This window comes from Cotesia typhae, unplaced genomic scaffold (genome assembly GCF_013202065.1).
Source record: "Cotesia typhae breed Kobodo isofemale line unplaced genomic scaffold, CoteBio_Ctyphae contig_5, whole genome shotgun sequence".
Lineage (NCBI taxonomy): Eukaryota > Metazoa > Arthropoda > Insecta > Hymenoptera > Braconidae > Cotesia > Cotesia typhae.
Window position 1 is genome coordinate 6871026 of NW_027423757.1, and position 22818 is coordinate 6893843.

Consider the following 22818-nt stretch of genomic DNA (forward strand, 5'->3'; position numbering starts at 1 on the left):
TGTACATATTTTTGAAGCGTGAAACATCGAGTCTTTTGCATTATTCTAATTTGGTATTTTTTTTTTTTTATTCTATTTACTTTTATTTCATATAAATAATAATATTTTATTTTTAATATAGATGATACTTTACTTGTGATAGTTTTTGCAAATATAATATAATTATAAAATTGCAAGTTATTAACGTTATTTTATCTTTTTATAGACTTTAAATGATTAAAGACTTAAGCTATTTTAGAAACTGTAATTAGAATTATTTTTCTATTCAGTAGTCACAAATTAATTAAGTCCTCATATCTAACAATTTTATTTATTTTCAAATACTGAAGGAATTTGAATGAAATAAATGGCAATTTCAATGATTCTAGACAATTTTTTTTACGTTTATACAATCATAATAATTTATTTGCTTAAATATATAAAATTTTATCTGATGAACAGCGATATTTGGACAAGTCTGTTGCAGAAACGGGTAACGAATACCAAAATTTGTTTTGATTTTCATCAGATCAACATGTTTTTCCTGCAAACATTTATCTTCTGATTATTGAAAGAGTCCTAGCAGGAGATTTCTCTAAATTTTTTTGAATTATTAAAGACAATAGGTTTCAAATCTTTTTTTTTAAATAACGTAAAAAATTATAGACATAACAATTAATGAACAATTTTAGAATTCGAAAAATGCGTTTTATTGAAAGTAATGATTTAAAAACAAATCATAAAAAACACTTCTTAATTATTCATAAATTTTTATGATAAATGAAAAAAAAAATAACTATAAATAGAGTTCAAAATCGAGCCTTGCTGCACTATAAAATTGACCAGCTTGCCCAACTCGTCTGACCCAAGCTCCTTTTTTAAATTTGCCTTCATTAGCCCACGTGTGCATTTGTTCTGACGTATAAGGACCATTTATTTTATCATCATCATTTTGTGACCACTTCAGCTCCCATTTCACTTCTTCATCTCCTTTCAGTGTTTCAGCCTCTTTATTTTCATCAAATTTTGAAGTTCCAGATGTATTACTTTCCGTTGCCTTCGAATCAAAGTCATCGGCGAACATATCAGATTCAGCTTCGTGTTTTGCAGGATGCGAATGTTTCTCCGCCTGGTTTATTTTATACTTTATTGCCTCATAAGTTTCTTGGTAAATGTCCATATTTCCGGTGCGTGTCAATAGTTCATTGGACAACTCAGTGAGTTTAATAATTTTTTCAGAATTCTCGTCAGTTTCACTTAAGCCGGCTTTTTTACGTTTCCATCTTTCAGCTGATGAAATTTGTTTCTTCCCTTTACCTATATAAATAATAAAAAAAACGTTATTTTAGACTCACAACTAGATATAATCCCTTAAGCAATGTCCAACTAAATAAAAGTCAACAAATAATCGTTTTCTTTTTAATTTTTAAATTCAACTCCAATTAATGTAAAATTTTAAAGAATAAATGAAGAGTTAATTTCTTATTTTTCCCTATCTGTATTATACTTAGTAAATTAAATAAAGCGGACGACGACTACTCATAAATGTAAAATAAATTCAATAACAAAAAAACATTTAGTATATCTTACCAAGCCTGCACAATGCTTTTGATACAGTCTCTCTGGGTTTTAAATATTCCAAAATTTGTCTGTAAAGTTCAGTTGGGTCAAACAATCCGGGCGTTACATTGTCATCGTCATCATCACTATCGCTATCACCTAGACCTTTCTCAGTTTTTTCTGGGACATCGGTTTTACTGTCTTCTGTTGAATCAACCTAAAGAAAAAAATTTTATTAACATAAATAGTTAAATATGTATAATAAAAAAAAAAAATTAAATCTAGTGAGAGAAATTTAAAGAAACTTTTATTGTATATGCTTTAACTGAATATTTTGATCATTGTAAATCTTTATATGCTAAATAATTAAATAATTTAAAAAGTAATTTATACCTTAACCCAATCAATATTATCCAGCCAATTATCACGAATTTGTTTTTCTTTTTTCCATAGGTAATGTCCATCTTTATCAAAATGTCCTTCTTCTAACTCTTCTTTCATGTTAAATGCTGTAAAACCAACTTTTGTTTCCTTCGACATTGGTCCATCTTCAACTCCTGAAAACCAAAAGTATATTGTTAAGTAAATTAAATTATATATTATGAATAGAAAATTACAATGAATCAGAGTAAACAAAACTGAATTGCATGATAGAAATAATAATTTATGATATTATACATTATCACGTTGAAAAATGTAAATATAGTCTACCTTCAATTTCATTTTCATCCATAACATTGTATTTGTTTTCATCGTCATCATTATCCTCTTCATCTGAATCTAACGTATGCTTTTTAATTGGTTTTTGATCAATTGTCGATGATCCAACTGCTCGTGATAAATTTCTTTCGTGGCTTAAAACGTCGTTATCGTCGTCGTTTAACTTACGTTTTGGCATTGTGATTAATTAGTAAAATATACAAATGACAATATTTTTTTTATTCTCTATAAATTTATTACGAAACTATTTTTTCAATAATTAGTATTTAACTAATCTAAATTATATTATAGTATTGTGATACTATCTAACACAAACACAAAAAACACTATAAGAAAAAAATTATTACCACCTGATCGAGTTCTTTATTACCAACGGAGTGGACTGATTCTAAAGAAAATGTTGATCATAAATCTAGCAAGATGTCATCACATAAACTTAGGTTAAAGCTTCCTTTCATGAATCATGACATCTACAAACCATAGCGAAGGGAATATACTGATATTTACACAAGCGTTAGTTGTTCAAGTGTGTGAGGTTAAAATCTTTGGTTTACGTTTAAAAACGTTTAAATTATTAACACAGTTATTTTATCACCATGGCTGATGCGGCGGCCCGTCAATTGCAATACGAATATAAAGCTGTAAGTATGATAATTAACATTAATATTAATAGTAAATAACACTTAATTTAATTAATTTATTTTAACAGTAGAAATTTATTTTTGTTTTATACTAGATAATCAAATCTATTATAGTTGTGTATATTGGGGTTGTGTTGTGTACTGAATTTGTTCACTACGTTTTATTTTATACTTAATTTTGGCTTCGATTAATTATTAATTTTATTATTTATAAATTTCAGAACTCGAATCTTGTATTACAAGCTGACGTACGATTAATTGAAAGGCGAAGCCGTGATGAAGCTACCGGTGAAGTTATGTCCCTTGTGGGCAAGTTGGATGGGACTAAGATGGGTGATCGAGCACAAAGAACTAAACCCAGTAAAGTTGAAGAGCGTAAAGTCAAGTGAGTATTCTTCATTATTTTTTAATAATTAATATTTATAAAATTATCATAAAAAATTTCATGAAATTATATATTCTATTAATATAAATAATATTTCAGATTTTTATAGTTACTCTAAATTTATCACTAGAATTAATTTAATTTAAATCAAAAATAGACTTTTGAGCAGTAAAATTTTCAATTTTTTAATTAGAACAGTTATAATTTACAAAAAAAAAAAAAAAAAAAAAAATACACAAATGATTTTTAATTCAGCGATTTAAGACAGAATCAATTTTTCTTCAATAACTTAAAGAAAAAAGAAATGAAAAGTTAACATCTAGTTTTAAATTAAAAAAAGAAAAAAAAACCTTTCATTTTTCTTTCTGTTTTAGACGTCAAAAACGAGATGAAGCACAGTATGATTTTACTAGAATGAAAGGAGCAACGTTACTATCTGAAAGTGTCGATGAGATAACTGCTATTGTTTACCGGCCAAAAACACAAGAGACGCGACAAACCTATGAGGTATTGTTAAGTTTCATACAAGAAGCAATCGGTGACCAGCCACGTGATATTCTCTGTGGTGCGGCGGATGAAGTCCTCGCTGTATTAAAGAACGATCGATTAAAGGAAAAAGAAAAGAAGCGTGAAACGGAATTACTATTAGGTGGTATTTTAGCTGAAGAACGTTTTGCTTTGTTGGTAAATTTAGGTAAAAAAATAACAGATTTCGGCAATGAGGATAAACCAGTAACCAATGAAGAAAATATTGATGAAACTTATGGTATAAATGTACAGTTTGAAGAGAGCAGTGAAGAGGATCTTGAAGATGCACATGGAGAAATTCGAGAAATCGATGATGATGGAGATGAAGGCGAAGAGGCTAATGACAACCGTGCTATACATGCAGAAAATCTTGGAGGAACAGAAGAAACCAAAAAAGAGAAACCACTACACCCACTTGATATTGATGCTTACTGGCTGCAACGTCGACTCAGTAGAATTTATGACGATGCTATAGTGTCACAAGCACGTGCTGTTGAAGTTTTAGCTGTTCTTCGTGATGCTGTAGATGAACGTGAGTGTGAAAATTCTCTCGTCCTGCTTCTTGGTTATGACTGCTTCGACTTCATTAAACAATTGAAAAAATATCGTTTTATGATCGCTTACTGCACAATGTTAGCTTCATCACAGTCAGAAATTGAGCGACAAAGAATACGCAATAAAATGAATGATAATCCCATTTTGGCAAAAATTTTACGGCAATTGGATACTGGAAAGGGAGATGATGATGCTGATGAAACCATGGAAGCCCGAACACAACGAAAAAGACGAGAGGAAAATGAAGACACTGGAGGTCCAGGTGGTCAAATACAAGGAACAAGAAATACTATTGATTTAGAAGATTTAGCGTTTGCTCAAGGTTCTCACTTTATGGCTAATAAGCGCTGTCAATTACCAGATGGAAGCTTCCGAAAACAACGTAAAGGTTATGAAGAAGTTCATGTGCCAGCTTTGAAATCCAAGCCTTTTGAAGATCATGAAAAATTGATTCCTATTGATCAATTACCTGAGTACGTTAAACCAGCTTTTGAAGGAATAAAAACATTAAACAGAATCCAGAGTCGTTTATATCGGACCGCATTGGATAGCGATGAAAATTTATTGCTTTGCGCGCCAACAGGTGCAGGTAAAACTAATGTCGCATTATTGTGTATGATGCGGGAAATTGGTAAATATGTTAATTCAGATGAAACTATTAATGTAGATCAGTTTAAAATTATCTATGTAGCACCAATGCGTTCACTTGTACAAGAAATGGTTGGGAGTTTTGGAAAAAAATTAGCAAGTTACGGTCTTACTGTATCTGAATTGACTGGTGACCATCAATTGACTCGTGAACAAATAGCTGGGACACAAATTATTGTTTGTACACCAGAAAAATGGGACATTATTACACGTAAAGGTGGTGAAAAAACATTTACATCACTTGTAAGATTAGTTATTATTGATGAGATTCATTTACTGCATGATGAACGAGGTCCAGTACTAGAGTCTCTTGTTGCAAGAACAATTCGAAATATTGAGACAACCCAAGAAGATGTTCGTTTAGTCGGTTTGTCTGCGACTCTACCTAACTATCAAGATGTAGCCCAATTTTTACGTATCAAACCTAAGACTGGTTTATTTTATTTCGACAACAGCTATCGTCCAGTACCCCTAGAGCAGCAATACATTGGTGTTACAGAGAAAAAAGCTTTAAAACGTTTTCAAGTTATGAATGAAATTGTTTATGAGAAGACAATGGAGCATGCGGGAAAAAATCAAATTTTGATTTTTGTTCATTCGCGTAAAGAAACTGGCAAAACGGCAAGAGCTATTAGAGATATGTGTTTGGAAAAAGACACATTAGGACATTTTCTTAAAGAAAAATCAACTACTATGGAAGTATTACGCAGTGAATCAAACGAGGTAAAAAATCAAGAATTAAAAGATTTACTGCCGTATGGATTTGCTATTCATCATGCTGGTATGACTCGAGTTGATCGTACCCTTGTTGAAGATTTGTTTGCTGATAGACATATTCAGGTGCTTGTCTCAACTGCTACGTTGGCTTGGGGTGTTAATCTTCCGGCTCACACCGTTATTATCAAAGGTACTCAAATATATAACCCTGAAAAGGGTCGTTGGGTTGAATTAGGAGCTCTTGACGTATTACAGATGTTGGGTCGTGCTGGTCGTCCTACGTATGATACTAAAGGTGAAGGTATTCTTATCACCAACCACAGTGAACTGCAATACTATCTATCACTCTTAAATCAACAGTTACCGATTGAATCTCAGTTAATATCAAAAATGCCCGACATGTTGAATGCTGAAATTGTCCTGGGGACTATTCAAAATGTTCGTGATGCGGTAGTTTGGCTTGGATACACATACTTATACATCAGAATGCTACGCTGTCCAAATTTATACGGTATTAGTCATGATAAACTAAAAGAAGACCCACTTCTTGAATTACATCGTGCAGATCTCGTTCATTCAGCAGCTGTAGCTCTCGATCGTAGTGGTTTAATTAAATATGATCGAAAATCTGGAAACTTTCAGGCAACTGAACTCGGTAGAATTGCATCTCATTATTATTGTACTCACGAAACAATGTCGACATATAATCAATTGTTGAAAAAAACACTCTGTGAAATAGAATTATTCAGAGTATTTTCATTATCGAGTGAATTTAAACATCTTAATGTAAGAGAAGAAGAAAAATTAGAGCTACAAAAATTGATGGAAAGAGTTCCAATACCAATTAAGGAGAGCATTGAAGAACCAAGCGCTAAAGTTAATGTTTTATTACAAGCCTACATTTCTCAATTAAAACTTGAAGGATTTGCTCTTATGTCAGACATGGTGTTTGTTACACAGTCAGCTTCACGTTTAATGAGAGCTATTTTTGAAATTGTTTTATTCCGTGGATGGGCACAATTGGCAGATAAATGTTTGGCTCTATGTAAAATGATTGATCGACGAATTTGGCAGTCAATGTCACCATTGCGACAATTTAGAAAAATGCCTGAAGAAATTGTTAAGAAAATTGAAAAGAAAAGTTTTCCTTGGGAACGATTGTATGATTTAGGACCTAATGAAATTGGTGAGTTAATTCGAGTACCAAAACTTGGTAAAACTGTTCACAAATATATACGTCAATTTCCAAAACTTGAATTGGCGACACACATTCAACCTATTACTCGTTCAACATTACGTATTGAATTAACTATTACACCAGATTTTCAATGGGATGAAAAAGTTCACGGTGCATCAGAAGCATTTTGGATTTTGGTTGAAGATGTTGATTCAGAAGTTATTTTACATCACGAATATTTTCTTTTAAAATCCAAATTCGCAACTGATGATCATCTAATTAAATTTTTTGTACCAGTTTTTGAACCTTTGCCACCTCAATACTTTTTACGAGTTGTTTCAGATCGTTGGATTGGTGCAGAATCTCAATTACCAGTGAGTTTCCGTCATTTAATATTGCCAGAAAAAAATTTACCTCCAACTGAATTACTTGATTTACAACCATTGCCAATAACAGCCCTGCGAAATCCGAAATTTGAAGCATTATATGTAGACAAATTTCCTCAATTCAATCCAATTCAAACTCAAGTTTTTAATGCTGTTTATAATTCAAATGATAATGTATTTATCGGTGCACCAACAGGTTCAGGAAAAACGACAATAGCTGAATTTGCTATTTTACGATTATTTTCCCAAAATCCGGATGGACGTTGTGTTTACATGGTGACTAAAGAAGCACTTGCTGAATTAGTGTACGCAGATTGGCTTGTTAAATTTGGCCGTAATCTCGGTAAAAAAGTGGTTTTATTGACCGGTGAAACCGGGACAGATTTAAAATTACTTGCAAAGGTTCATATAGTAATAACAACTGCCGACAAGTGGGACGTATTATCACGGCGTTGGAAGCAACGTAAAAATGTCCAAAATATCCAACTTTTTATTGTCGACGAATTGCAGTTGATCGGCGGTGAAGATGGCCCTATACTTGAAGTAGCTTGTTCACGAGCACGTTACATATCAGCACAGTTGGAAAAACCAACACGAATAGTTGCTCTCTCAGCGTCACTGGCAGATGCTAAAGATGCTGCTCAATGGCTTGGTGCCCCTGCTGCTGCGACATTTAACTTCCATCCATCAGTGCGACCAGTGCCATTAGAACTTCATGTACAAGGTATAAATATAACTCACAACGCGTCAAGATTAGCTGCTATGGCCAAACCCGTATACAATGCTATTTTACGTCATGCACAAAAAAAACCAATAATTATATTTGTTCCAACCCGAAGACAAGCAAGATTAACAGCTATTGACATTCTTACATTTGCTGCTGCCGAAGGTCAACCATCAAAATTCTTCCACGCTGAAGAAGCTGATATAAAACCATTTTTAGATCGCATGAGTGATAAGACATTGAAAGAAACATTATCACAAGGTGTTGCTTATTTACATGAAGGTTTATCCACTGACGATCGACATTTGGTTGAACAATTATTTGACAGTGGTGCAATTCAAGTTGCTGTTGTTACTCGTGATCTATGCTGGGGTTTATCCATCAGTTCTCACTTGGTAGTTGTAATGGACACTCAGTCTTACAATGGTAAAACACATGCTTATGAAGATTATCCAATTACTGACATACTACAAATGGTTGCTCGTGCCAACAGACCGCTAGAAGATGACGATGCTAAATGTGTATTATTGTGTCAGAATTCCAAGAAAGATTTCTTTAAAAAATTTTTAAATGAACCACTTCCTGTTGAGAGTCATCTTAACCATGGTCTTCACGATCATTTTAATGCCGAAATAGTTACAAAAACAATTGAAAACAAGCAAGACGCAGTTGACTATTTAACATGGACATTCCTATATCGGCGTTTAACACAAAATCCAAATTATTACGCCCTACAAGGAGTGACACATCGTCATTTGTCAGATTATCTGTCAGAATTAGTTGAACAGACACTGAGTGATCTTGAACAAGCCAAATGTGTTGCAGTTGAAGACGAAATGGATACACTACCTCTTAACTTAGGAATGATCGCTGCTTATTATTATATAAATTACGCGACAATTGAATTGTTTAGTCATTCACTCACCAGCAAAACTAAAATTCGAGGGTTACTTGAGATAATATCATCGGCTGCTGAGTATCAATCTGTTCCTGTGAGACAACGTGAAGAAAATCTATTGAAAAGCTTGGCACAACGATTACCACATGCACCTCAAGTATCAAGAATGGCTGATCCACAGGTTAAAGCCCAATTACTCTTGCAAGCTCATTTGTCAAGAATTCAGTTGGGTCCAGAATTACAAAAAGATACGGAATATGTATTAAGCAAGGCGATAAGATTAATCCAAGCATGTGTAGATGTTTTAAGTTCTTCGGGGTGGTTAGCACCGGCCGTTGCCGCTATGGAACTTGCCCAAATGGTTACTCAAGCAATGTGGTCCAAGGATTCGACGCTTAAACAATTACCCCATTTCACTGCCGAAACAATTAAGAGGTGTACGGAAAAGAAAATCGAGACCGTATTTGACGTGATGGAATTAGATGATGAAGACAGAAATAGATTGTTACAGATGACTGATGCTCAAATGATGGATATTGCTAAATTTTGCAATCGCTATCCTAATATCGAGATGTCGTACGAGATTGAAGACAAGGACAGAATTCGCTGTGGTAACACTGTTAATATTATAGTTCAATTAGAGCGTGAAGACGATATTGGTGGACCAGTTGTCGCACCATTCTTCCCTCAAAAACGCGAGGAAGGTTGGTGGGTCGTTATTGGAGATCCTAAAACAAATTCACTTTTGTCAATTAAAAGAGTTAACTTGCAACAAAAAGCCAGAGTTAAATTAGATTTTGTTGCTCCTGCAGTAGGACAACATTCATACACTTTGTACTTCATGAGTGATGCCTATTTAGGATGCGATCAAGAGTATAAATTTACTCTAAATGTTGGAGAATATGAATCGGAAGGAAGTTCTCACTCTGATTCGGAATAAGCTTTTTTTTTTTTTTTTATTTATTATTCTAGCATACAGGTCTATAGAGATGCAAAAGCATCTGTACATAGAGCTAGATATTAGATAAATATCTTAATTTACATAATATTTAAAATATATATAATACAAAATGCATAAATAGTTTAATAGTTAGAGAAAATGTTAATACTGCACAAATTTCTTGTACTATTACAATGACAGATTCTTAATACAATCTTTTATCTTATATCTTAGCGTTTTTTTACTGCAATTTAATATCTTAAGATTATTAGGTAATAAGTTAAAATATTTTATTGCCACATATTGAGCGTTCTTAACGCTAATCCTTTTATTAATTTTAGGAGGATATATCGACTTAAATCTAGTTCTGGTTTCTTTAGCATTATATTGTTCTTTACACTCATGATAGTATCGCGTCAGAGCTTTTACAATAAAAGTTTTCTTAATATCAAGCGGTAAACTCAGAACACCCTGATCCTCAAAATATTTCAGCATGTGGTTTTGAATGTTTATGATAGGCTTAATGGCGTTATTGTATGCTCCACCCCACGCAATTATCCCATAATTTATGATACTTTCAAAGAGCCCATAGTACACACTTTTTAATACAGTAATGTTAACAACCTTGGTAAGTTTGTAAAAGAGAAAAACAACGAATCTTAATTTTTTAGTCAATTCATTCACATGTATATTCCATTTCATTTGCGTATCAAAAAATAATCCTAGGTATTTACAATATTCAACTCTAAGAAGCTCTCTATTGTTTATTTTTAATGTATAATTGACAGGAACACTATCTCTATAACTACCAAAGGTAATATATGTCGACTTATCAATGTTAAGCGAGAGTTGATTATCGCGCAGCCAGACATCAAGTATTACAAGCCAATTATTCAAAATTGAATTAATTTCAATCCAGCTATTCCCAGTACAGAGAATTGCCGTATCATCTGCATAAGCAACTAGAGAATTCTCCGGCAATGTATAAAAAATGTCATCTATATATAAAATAAACAATAGAGGGCCCAGAATTGTTCCTTGCGGAACACCATTTGCTTGCATTGTTTTAAATTTACATGTTATTGTAGTAGAGTAAAATTAATTACATCATTCTCCAAAAATTTGCTGATGATTAGAGAGGTAAGACATTTTTAAAAAGTTTTGTAGTAATTTTTTATTTAATATTTATAATTTTGTTGACTTTTTTTAAATTAAAATGAGCTACTCACTTTATTTAAGGGGTAAGATGAGTTTCCTCCGGGCAAAAATGGTCTATTTTCAACAATTTTTTTTTTAATTGATTTAATTTCATTTCCGGTGAGCCCTCGGAAAAAAGATGCGTCCGCGTTATCAGTAGAACTCCTAGCAGGATCATTTGAAGTGAAAAAAAAAAATATGTGCTCTAGTGAAGACTTCAAACTAGGTCTTGAACGGAAGAAAAAAAAATGAAAATTGGAAAATTCGTGATCTTGACAAAAAATTTTAAGATTAAAAAAATTACAATAAAAATTCATAACTTGAATGAATTTTTATTTTTATTTTTACGATTTGGTACAATAATAGTTTAAAGAAAGAAAAATGCAATAATCTTCTAAAACACAATTGTATGATTATCATATTAGTAATTGAATCATAGTTTTACAACATGTAAATTAGATTTAGTAAATGCAATTATATATGGCTCTTTCTTAACTTCAGTAATGTTTAAAGTAAGAATTGGTTCGTTGCTAATTGGTAGAACTTTTGCGATTGGTAATTGACTGAGATTTTCATCCACAAGTTGTTGAATATCTTTCAACATGAATAAATAAACGCTTCCTAATAATAAAATAAAAATATAATTACTAATTTGAATTACGTGTTTGAACAAATAAAACAATTTTGATTACATTACCTGATAAAGTTCCCAAAAACAGCATATTAACATGCATGACTACCGACACAATTTTGCTTTCAAAAAGTTTTAACAAATAATGACGTCTGACACGAACTTGATTGGAATCGCCCAGTACTACTACCAATAGACCACGGCCTATAAAAATAAAAATAATCATAAATACTTTCAAAGAACTTCTTGATGTGAGAAGAAAAAATTTTCATCTAAGAAATTTTTCTTGGTTTAAGTAAATTTTATTTGATTCAAGAATTTTTTTTTTTTTATTCAAGACAAATGAAACTTTTCAAAATTATTTTCTTGGTTTAAGAATTTTCGTTTTGATTCATGTTAAATTTTTTTTCAATGCATTAATAGTTTTTTTTTTTTTTTTAACTTCCATGTGTGAATTTTTTTTTTATAGTTTTCTTTACGATTTATTGCTTAAAAAATCTTAAAAGTTGTCAGATATTGATAAACTTTAATGTCACTGATAATTATAACAACGAATTTCAATTTATTAATTTAAATTATAAAATACATCACGTACCTTCATTAAAGATCACGACTTCGGGGATCGGTATGTAGATTTTTTTTGGAGGTGGATCGAAATTCGGATCCATTCTTTTAGTAATTTTCAAATCACCATTATCAAAGCTTACTCTTGACGTGAATTGGTACTTGACCGCGAGAGTCGTCTATAAATTAAATGTATAAGAAAGTTATATTCTTAGTTCACTGAGAAAAAATTTTTTTTGGAAAAAATAAGAATTAAAACTTTTAACTTCACCTTTTCATATTGACAACAAAGACTCTTCACGGGCCACCAAAGATCTTCATACGCATTCCCAATGTTTATTGGTTTAATATTTATGATTTCAGGAGTTTCATTCCATGATAATTGATAAATTACGTTAACGGCTGAACCAATCATCAATTTGTGATCAGTTCCTCGACTATAAAAAATAAAGTGACATATTAAATTTTATCAAGTCTATAAGATAATTAAAATAATTTTTTATTATTTTTTCATTACGATAGTGTTTGTGATCTTGTCCAAGCATTAATGAACAAATCATCAAAGATTGTTTTTGAATCAATATTGAATAGAGATAAATTACCAGAAGAATTTGTTAACGCTAAAAACATATTCCCCTCTGAAAATGATAAAAGTTTTATTGCTTAATATTCAGTAGAGTATTTAAAAAAATTTGTTTCATTTTTATTTTTTGCTCTTAACCTCTCAAAAATTTCTATAAAATGTAAAAAAAAATCTTTACCAAAATAATTTGTTATTAAAAATGTATTTTCATATTAAACAAAATCATACTTTATTAAAAGATATTGAAAAAAAATTTTCCATTTTAATTAAATAGGAAACTAAAATTTTACTAACTTTTGAGAATTTATAAATAATTTTGAACTTAAAAATTAAAAAAATAATTCCAAAAAATTTCTGAGCTAATTTTTGTAATCAGTAAAATATTTATAAATTTTTTACAAATTCTAGAATGTCTGATACAATTACACAAATCTAATTAGAAGATAATTTCGATGAAAATTACATGAGTAAAAAACTTTATTTTACCTGCATTCCAAAATTTCAATTGACAATAAGTCTCATTGTTATTACCAGTGAAAGTATGCAGTAGATCTATATTGTCATATAAATCCTCTCTATCGTCAATTATAAATAAAAATACAGCTCCGCGATTAGAAGCGATAGCAAAATAATTACCTTTAATGAAAAACAAAAACATTTAAATCAATGAACTAATTTAAGGGGCACACCTAGTGTGAAATTTCGAAAAAGTCGATTTTTTTTTTTTTCATATTTCGGTAGATTACACCTTTAAAAATAACATATTAAAATTTCAAATCGATATCTCAAATAGTTTTTGAGTTATAACATTTTAAAGAGCAGCCGCTCGGCAGCTAGAGTGTCATTAGCTGCGAGACGTACCTGAAGTATTGTTCAGAGTCTACTGTCTCTTCCAGCCCCTATAACACGATTCCAGTTTCTATTGTTGGCTCTCAGGTATACAAAAATATATCATTATAATAATTTCTAGAAATTTCTAGAAATTTTTCGTTTACTGCCACGTAAATTATTTTCGGAGTCAGACACATTTAGTCTCATTGTGATCGTTGTATCGAGCGCATCATAATTTTACACGTGCTATTTTCTTGAAAATGAGTGATCAATCTTCATATTCAAATAAAAAAGGAACTCACAATGTTCCTAAGCATCGATCAATTGCGAAAAACGCAAGTTTACCGGAAATAGATTTACATTTGAGCAATCTACTGCGAATACCAGTACGTCCGCAGAAAAGTTATTACAAAATAATGACAATAATGTTGTGATTGACCCATCTCATGGATATTGTATTTTGCAATTTTTATCAGTTTTTAGTGCAATTAGTAATTTAGTGGTGTGTAAAACCTGTCAAAAAAAAGTTACTTTCAATCAAGCAAGTTCAAGAGGTCTAGGGTTCAAAATTGCTATTATTTGTGAATGTGGCAATTCGTATATTAATTCTGGACCAATGATTAATAACGCATTTGAAATAAATAAACGTATTGTTGCTGTGATGCGTCTATTGGGCATCGGAATAAATGGGATAAATTTTTTCTGTGGATTAATGGATTTAGCATGCAAATTTTACGACCAAACTTTTGCGGGATGTTTTACGAATTTACAGATTGCAGCCGAAACTGTTTGTAAGCTCAGTATGCAGCAAGCTATAAATGAAGAAAAAGAGCTTACATTAAAGAAAGAAAATTCGGAGACAAATTTGACTGTTAGCGGCGATGGTACCTGGAAAAAACGTGGCCATACTTCCCGTTTCGGAGTAGTTACGCTGGCAGGAAAATACAGCAAGAAAATTCTTGATTCATGCGTAAAATCTACATATTGTCAGAGTTGTGTTTTTGGAAAAAAAAAAGATAGCGAACCTGAAGATTATGAGGAATGGCTATCATTACACGATGAAGAATGTGATGCCAATCATAAAGGATCTGCCTCAAAAATGGAAGTAGATAGTGTAAAAGACATGTTTGGTCGTTCCATTAGTAAATATGGTGTAAAATATACCCGCTATATTGGTGATGGTGATAGCGTTACCCACAAAGGACTTATAGATTTGAATCCTTATGATATTCCTGTTGCTAAATTGGAATGCTATCTACATGTGAAAAAAGAATGGGAACACGTTGCCGAAGTGTAAAGAACATTAATAAGAAATTAGGAGGAAAAAGTAAAACATCACAAAAGTTAACTGTAAATTTGATAAATAAACTCCAAAAATATTATGGTTTAGCAATTATGAGGAATCAAGATAATGTAGATGAAATGTATAAAGCAATCTGGGCAACATTTTATCATTTCTGTTCAACTGACAAAAACCCAAATCATAAAAATTGTCCAGAAGGCGCTGAAAGTTGGTGCGCTTATCGCCGCGCGGAAGCTGAAGGAATCACTAGTACATTTAAACACGATTACCTCCCACTGGATCCAGAAGTACAAGAAGCTATAAAACCTATTTATGAAGACTTATCTCGATATGAATTGCTTGATAGATGTAAAGGTAACAATACTCAAAACAACAATGAAAGCTACAACGGTTTACTTTGGCACTTTTCACCCAAGCATCTTCATAATGGCTTCAAAACTATTGAATTGTCAAATAATTTTGCAACTGCAATATTTAATGACGGTTATTCGTCAATTTTGAAGATATTCAATGTAATGGGAGTGATAGTTGGACCTGCAGCAAGAGATTTTGCGGCTCTTAAGGACGACACGAGAATACGAATCGCTGATTATCGCCAAAGGGCTTCTTCAAAAGAAGGTCGATCATCTCGAAGAAAAGCTTCTTCAGCTGAACAAGCCCTTTTCGAAGAAGAGGAAGGTGTATTATATGGCCCTGGAATAGCAGATTAGCTGTAAATATGATTTTAAACCACTTATAACAGTGGAAACGATCATTTTATCTTTAAACGCGTTTTTCTCGAAACAGCATTTTCCGAATTTGCTGCAGTGATTACTCAAAAACAAATGATCCGATCACTATCGAATTTTTTTACATGTTCTATATATAGTTCTCCGTACAATGACCTATCGATTTTTTGATCTGATCAAAAATTGAATTTTCGCAGGCCACAAACGACCAAAATTTTAGGTAAAATTCGACTATTTTTTTAAAACGCCGCCATATTGTCAATTTTTGATTTTTTTTTTTATCGTAGGTCATTGTACAGACAATATTATCTAGTTTAACGAGATATTTTTTTAGATTTCATCCACGGAGAAGGCCGGAATCACTGCAGCAGTGAAGGACCTTTTTTTTCGCGCCGTTAGAGATCGACGATAACTTAAAAAATATTTAATTTTTTTCTTCAAAAATTTCATTATGTATTCTTAAAACATGTATAAATATATTCTTAAAATTTTAAAATAATTGATAAAGTATTTTTTTTAATAAAAATTCCCAAAAATCACGTTTTTTTTAGGCCGTTACACTAGGTGTGCCCCTTAACAGTACAAATATAAATCTATGATATGAATAATTTGTTTACCAAATGCGTCACTGCATTCTATATTATTATAATTCACTGAATTGTTGCGAAGATTAAAATTGATGAATTTAGAACGACGTTTTGAATATGTTCGCCAATATTTATAAGAATAAAAAACATCCTTCCAAGTTTTACCCAATTCCTCTGGAGTGTACTTCTCTGCGTAAGGAAATAGCTTTTCTTGGATATTCCAAATCCAAGGTTTTATACTACTGTTCAAACACAAATCTTTCCATTTATTGTTTTTCTCAAAGATTTCTTCAATAATATTTTTGAAGGATTTACATGTCCGACGCAGAATCAATAACTTTAATGGACTAACATGTTTAAAAATATCGAGCCATATATGATCAGGTATAAATATATCCATAATATTTATGGGTGAAGAATTTATATTAATATTAATATAAAGAAAAGTTAAAAAATTTTTGATAATAAATAAAAAAACACGTTATTCAATCAAGCTACTCAATCAAGGATTGAAAAGCTATTTTAAAAGTGTGAGACATTATTTATAAATATTTTAGTGTTTGACAGGAATTATCGACAAAGTTCAAGTATTTACTATCAACATTATTTAAAATATACCAGCAATTACTTCAATTATTACAATAGAGTACTGGCAATGATTCATTGACATATTTTGTTAATATGTTAAAAATTGCAGAGTAGAGTCATCACATATATTCTATTATCCTTAACTGATTAATAATTTTTTATTTGTTTATTTATTTATTTTGTTTTGTAAATGTAAATGTCGTAGGTCAAAAATTAATTTATGTAATTAAAAGACTAAGAAAAATTTTGTAAGGAGCGTATTATAATTACACGCTCTTATGGCATCCAGAAATCATAAAGGCGTATAAAAAAATTTTATTTCGAGAATTGACGTACTTTCGGCTGGAAGGTGAAGAAATAAAAAAAAAATTTTTTCCTTAAATTAAAAATTTGTTTTGGGCTTAGAAAAAAAATTAAATTTCCAAAAAAAAATTTTATAATAAATTAGCAATTGTTAAAAAGCATATAAAAAATTGAAAAGGCATAATTACATATCAAGGCCTTTCCCATCATACTAATTTTAATCATATAAATACGCCGGAGACAAAAATTTTCCTTATTCTCTTAATGATATAGATTAAATTGGCCTAAATGAATAGAAAACAAAACAAATATTTATTTTATATAGAACAATTTATTTATTGAGACATGGGCGGACATATATTTTCGTATTTTTAAAACAAAATACTTATCATAATATTAATAATAATAATAATGATAAAATTGTACATTGAACTAGCACAGTAAAATTATTCTTTAACATAACACATATGTTTTTAACATGTAAAAATAATTTTTTAACACAATACACACATATTACAGAGATCATGTTCCCTATTATAACAATATTATCTTAGATTTACATTTTATAGAAGTATTTAATTCATTTGTAACATTTAATTAAACAATCTTTAAATCTTGTACAATTGAAAGTATAATTTTACATGACGTTACTAATATCACAATTCTTAGAATACCTACTACAAATAGTATTATTTATTTAATAATAAAATCCTCGGCATTTTGCAGAGGTTTAATCTCAGTAATTGCAATAGAACATATAATACTTTTTTAAGTACCTGCCTATCATCTATTTACAATTATAAAAAAATTTTAATGCAGTCATTTTTAATCGAAAATAATAATTACTTATTAATTTAACTCTAATGAACAAAAAAAAAAAAAATTAACGATAAATTACAATAATTGAAAATTTACAAAATACAATTTACAACTGTAACTTAAATTAAATAAAAAACAAATTGTCACTTATAATAGTGATATTACAATAAATCTATAGCTGCTCGATGAAGGTCATTTGTATTGTATATATATATATATATATATATATATATATATATATATATATATATATATATATATATATATATATATAAACTTATCACGATAAAATAATAATATCTACCAGCCATTAATCACAAATTCAATTGTATTGATAAGTGAGAGTAATGGCACGCGCGTAGAACAATTTAAATAAAATAAAAATTATAATAAGTACGATTAATTAATTACTCAATTTTTCGATCGAAATCTATTCATATATTTGTCACAATTTACACAAAACATTCCGGTTTCAGCAGCTTGTTTCTTGCGACAAAGATTACAGAGTGTTGCTCGTGGAATGGCTGGTGCAGATATTGTTTTTTGCATTGGATTTGCCGGTTGAAGTAAACTCATAGAATTAGATTTACCATTTGTCAAAAGCGGCCCTTGTTTGAGTGCTTTAATCGCAACAGCAGAATTAGCAGGTGGGTGTTGGTAATTTTGTAACTTAGATTGTCCATTTTGCAGAGAATTTGTGTACATTTGATTCGGTGCTAGAATATTTTGCTGATCTGTTTTTTGCGGCGGGCGTTGATAGTTTTCACCGCGCTGTTGAAACGCTTGAGCTATTTGGTGTTGATGGTGAGATTGGAGTTGTTGATTTTGTGGATTCTGTGGTAAATTTTGCTGTGATAAAAGTTGAGATTGGGATTGTTGGGATTGATAAGTTGCTGGATTAGGTGGTGGTTGGTACTGAGGAATTGAAGGGCTCACTCTACTTTGTTGAGCGCTATTTTGAAGCGTGTAAACCTGATAATTATTGCTCAAGTACTGGTTTTGCGTAGGGTACTGCTGATAAGAATTTTGAGATTGATTTGCTTGATACCCAAATTGTTGAGGATTTTGTACAGTAATAGGACTTGAATTTACACTTTGAGTTCGATTTGTCCCGTTCTGTTGGAACTGCTGGGTAGTCATTTGTAAATTCATTTGATTGTGTTGTTGATCGAGATGATAGTACACCGGGTATCCATTTTTCTGAGCACTGTTGTTGTTGTTGTTTATACTAAGTTGTTGCGGTTGCTGCTGCTGCTGCTGCTGCTGAATATTAACTTGTGGATATTGATTATGCATTTGTACTGTGTAAGGACTCGCAGGTTTTTGTGTTTGCGATACTGGTATAGCTGGATTGCACGGATGAGACGGATGAAGTTGAGTATATCCTTGAGTAGATAATGGAGATGAGGACTGATTGTAGGTCAAACCATTCTGGGCATATCTTATCTGTTGTTGAAGTTGCGGTGAGTAAGACATCTTAGATTGTGCTGAAGAAGAGACAGCAGGTGGATAACTCAGGAGATCCCGTATAACATCACTATGACAGTCACTACCAACATAAGGAGTGTACTTCTTGGGCTCTTGTTGTTGAGTAATCGAGGTCGAGGTGTTTGTGTTTACCGGCGGGTCAGTGGGATTTTGACGCGTGAAAGTCGGTTGTAAATTACTATCGACCGGTAACGGTATTATAGGATTGACACTCCTCAATTGATCTTGGAATGTGGTTGATGGTGTACTATCCGCTTCGCTTTTCAATGGCAATGTGTGCTGCTGGAATCTTGTCACTTGATTACTGTCACGGTTCATCTCAGCCTCTTTTAAGCTCTGTATTTCACGCATTACTTGAGCTGATTCGGGTATATTTATCGTTGATCTTAATACACGTTCAAGAATTGGATGAGGATATTCAGAGTGCTTTATATCGTCATCAGCTGCTGCTACTAGAACAACTTCATTACAAAATGATACACTCTTCTTCTTACCACTTCGACGTTTTGTCTTAGCTACGAGTAAATCCTCTTCCATTGGCAATATTGTTGTATTTTGAATAGTATTCTGCATAGCTACTTCACTAATATCATCTTCTGGATAATCTATTGGAAGACCAGTCTCGTGAGGTAAGGTCAGAGACATTGATAAAATAGCAGCGTTCAACCCACTAGTCTGCTGATGATTACTTGATGAATTGTCAGATGGTAATGCAACGAATGTGCTTTGACTTGAAGTTGATTCAGCGCTTGATGTCAAACTTGTGTAATTATCAAATTTAGTAAAAGCTGCTAAATTTTCGCTCGACAATGGCAATTGATTAACAGTCTCCTCTGTTTTTTGTACTTCATTGCTGTATCCCATTGTTGGCGAGGGTGATACTGAATTAGAAGTCAATTTTAACGGAACTTTACCGTCTACATCAACTTTAGGCGTTGGATGTAATTTTATTTGTTCAAATCTCGCAGCCATATCCTTAACCGAAGAAATTACTCGAGGACAATCAGTTACATCAACGCCCTGCGGCTGATTTGTTATTGGTCCGACACTGTTCATCATCAAATCACTAGTACGCCTAGCAATGCTTTTTGGGACATCCTGACCATCTAGCGGTCCTTGTTTCTTCATTTTTCTTTCAGCTTGTTTTTCTTGCAGTTTAGCTTGTAGTTCACGTAACCAAGTTCCACCACCATTTTTATCCTCATCTTCATGCGTTGAGTTTCTCTTCTTTTCTTCAATATTTTCAGAAGACATAAGTGCTCTCTTACTTTGTAATTGAGCTAACAAGCTGCTTATTTGTTGAGCCTCCGTTGACTGCTGTTGACTTGCTTGCATTTGTTGTTGTTGTTGTTGTTGTTGTTGTTGCTGCTGCAGCTGCTGGTGATGCTTCAGTTGTTGTTGCTGCTGCTGCTGTTGTTGTTGTTGTTGTTGTTGTTGTTGTAAATATTGTAGTTGTAATTGTTGCTGCTGCTGTTGCTGTTGTTGCTGATAAAGTAGAGTATTTTCAATTTCAAGGGGACTAGGTGGTGGAGGAAAATCTTCGCTAGGTTGACGTGAATGAGTAACCGAGGGGATTACTGGATAAGGCGGAGGTGGGAAATCTTCACTCGGTTGTCTAGAATGTGACACATTGGTCATATTTTCAGGATAAGGTGGAAGGACTTCTAATTGTTGACCTTTAACTGGACTCTGTTCATTATGAACATCAGCTCGCGTGACAACAAATGTTGGTTCATATAAAATACCATTTGCATACTGTACAACGTCATCTTGGATTCTTGGTTTAGCGGGACCATTTTGTGGCTGTTGTTGCTGCTGGTTAACATTCACTGGCGACGTCATTAAATTATTTGCTTCAGAATTATAAGATGGTAGAAACGGTAATGACTGGGGCTCGGATAAATATTCATCATAATTGTTACGACAAAGTTGACTGTTTGAATCAAAATTAGCTGGATTCAAATGACTCCAGTAAGCATTAGTCGTTTGATCCTGAGGAGAAGTAATAGCACATTGTCCATCATTATTATTATTATTATTACCATTAATTTGGTTGTTGTTATTGTTATTATTATTATTATTGTATGAGGACTTATTGATGTTATCTTGCTCATTGCGCACTTCAGGACACTTAGACTTGCTAAGCTGAGAAGTGGTCCGGAGCGGTGGTGGCGGAGGAACTTTCGCAACGTGTAACGCCTTACCAGCGCTACCGTGGAAGCTTTTTCTCATCAGACGACTTCGTTCTAAATTTGGATTGGCATTGCAGTTACCGGCAAACTCTAGGTGGCCCTCCGACAAGTAACCGCTTAAAGATTGACCGACTTCATTGGCTTTCAAACCGACATTTGAATCGTCAACTGATTGTTTTGGCAATGTATTTGAAGTATTTTCTTTAGTTGCAGCAATTGGCTGACCATCTTGACCTTCACGCAAATCAGGCATACTTCGATTTTTTCTCTTAATTAAACCGCCCATTAATAATTTTCTTCTTATTTTATGCTGCTTTTTACCTTGCTTCTGATCAACAGCCGCTGATGTTGTATTACTCTGTGAACTTTTACTTGAATCAGACGTTTCTTTACAACTCTTATCTGGCTTAGTGTTTTTTGGCAACACAGAAGGTTTTGAGGGTGCTATTGAAAAGTCTTTTGAAATATTTTTATTGCGTTCTTCACTTCTGGCCCGTTTTTTCTCTTTCTTATCATCATCACATCGTTTTGTTCGACCAAAAAATCCTGTTCGTTGAGTTGGTTTATCATACAACATGTACTCTTCGTCTTCAATAACATTTACAGCGGTAGCTTTACCTCTCAAAGTTTTTTTCTTCGGTAAAGTTGCATAGATTTCAATATTTTTAACTGTTGGTTTATCTATTACAGGTGTTGTTGTATTTATTAATAACTCACGACTATTTTGCCGCGAATGATTGCCTTTGTCGCGTGAATTTTGTCGAGAATGTTGTCCAGATTTACTGTTTTCCCTTGTATGTCTTCCATCAGCCGCGGCTTCTTCTTTTCCACCGTTAGCTATCGCGTGCTCTTGCAGTATCCTCCTGTGAAGACTTCTCGATCTCATTACACAAGTATTTAGTTTCAGACGTGCTGCCGTGATGGTATTATGATTATTGTAAGGTGCATCCATAGCGGCTCGTGCTTTACTAGTTGCGGCATTGCAGAGTGCTACAGCGGTACCCAAATCACCGGCGTCTTCTGCTGCACGAGATTTTTCCAACAGTGCATCAGTCTCTTTGCACAGTCGTTCACAATCACCACCAACAGTTGATTGATAACCTTCAGGAATTTGAGCAAGCTGAAACAATTAAAATTATTGTTTAT

At 32.4% G+C, this 22818-nt stretch overlaps 5 protein-coding genes across 7 annotated transcripts in view; 2 read left to right on the top strand and 3 right to left on the bottom strand.

The window, feature by feature from the left end:
• Window positions 1-372: 372 nt before the first annotated feature.
• Holn1 (CD2 antigen cytoplasmic tail-binding protein 2 homolog holn1) lies at window positions 373-2554 on the bottom strand. The gene is made up of 4 exons (XM_074249037.1): window positions 2251-2554; window positions 1933-2096; window positions 1570-1756; window positions 373-1296 (listed from the first exon to the last, which is right to left on the bottom strand). The coding sequence occupies exons 1-4, from the start codon at window positions 2435-2437 to the stop codon at window positions 776-778; spliced, it is 1059 nt and encodes a 352-aa protein (XP_074105138.1). The 5' UTR covers window positions 2438-2554; the 3' UTR covers window positions 373-775.
• Window positions 2555-2699: 145 nt separating this feature from the next.
• Window positions 2700-10084, top strand: L(3)72ab (U5 small nuclear ribonucleoprotein l(3)72Ab). The gene is made up of 3 exons (XM_074249024.1): window positions 2700-2900; window positions 3122-3285; window positions 3660-10084. Exons 1-3 carry the CDS (start codon window positions 2856-2858, stop codon window positions 9856-9858), a joined length of 6408 nt encoding a protein of 2135 aa, XP_074105125.1. The 5' UTR covers window positions 2700-2855; the 3' UTR covers window positions 9859-10084.
• A 1294-nt stretch (window positions 10085-11378) lies between these two features.
• On the bottom strand, window positions 11379-18194 carry LOC141531306 (uncharacterized). The gene is made up of 7 exons (XM_074249035.1): window positions 16313-18194; window positions 13320-13469; window positions 12768-12888; window positions 12522-12687; window positions 12282-12429; window positions 11753-11890; window positions 11379-11676 (listed from the first exon to the last, which is right to left on the bottom strand). The coding sequence occupies exons 1-7, from the start codon at window positions 16680-16682 to the stop codon at window positions 11489-11491; spliced, it is 1281 nt and encodes a 426-aa protein (XP_074105136.1). The 5' UTR covers window positions 16683-18194; the 3' UTR covers window positions 11379-11488.
• On the top strand, window positions 14699-16452 carry LOC141531310 (uncharacterized). Its single transcript, XM_074249039.1, has 2 exons — window positions 14699-15679; window positions 16030-16452. Exon 1 carries the CDS (start codon window positions 14913-14915, stop codon window positions 15675-15677), a length of 765 nt encoding a protein of 254 aa, XP_074105140.1. The 5' UTR covers window positions 14699-14912; the 3' UTR covers window positions 15678-15679; window positions 16030-16452.
• Window positions 18195-18238: 44 nt separating the features above from the next.
• Window positions 18239-22818, bottom strand: part of Ec (ubiquitin specific peptidase echinus) — a 60889-nt gene continuing 56309 nt past the window's right edge. For all 3 annotated transcript variants that reach the window (XM_074249025.1, XM_074249027.1, XM_074249026.1), the window contains one exon: window positions 18239-22792. In XM_074249025.1, coding sequence (XP_074105126.1) covers window positions 18404-22792 — 4389 coding nt within the window. In that variant the 3' untranslated portion in view covers window positions 18239-18403. The remainder of the gene's footprint in view (window positions 22793-22818) is intronic.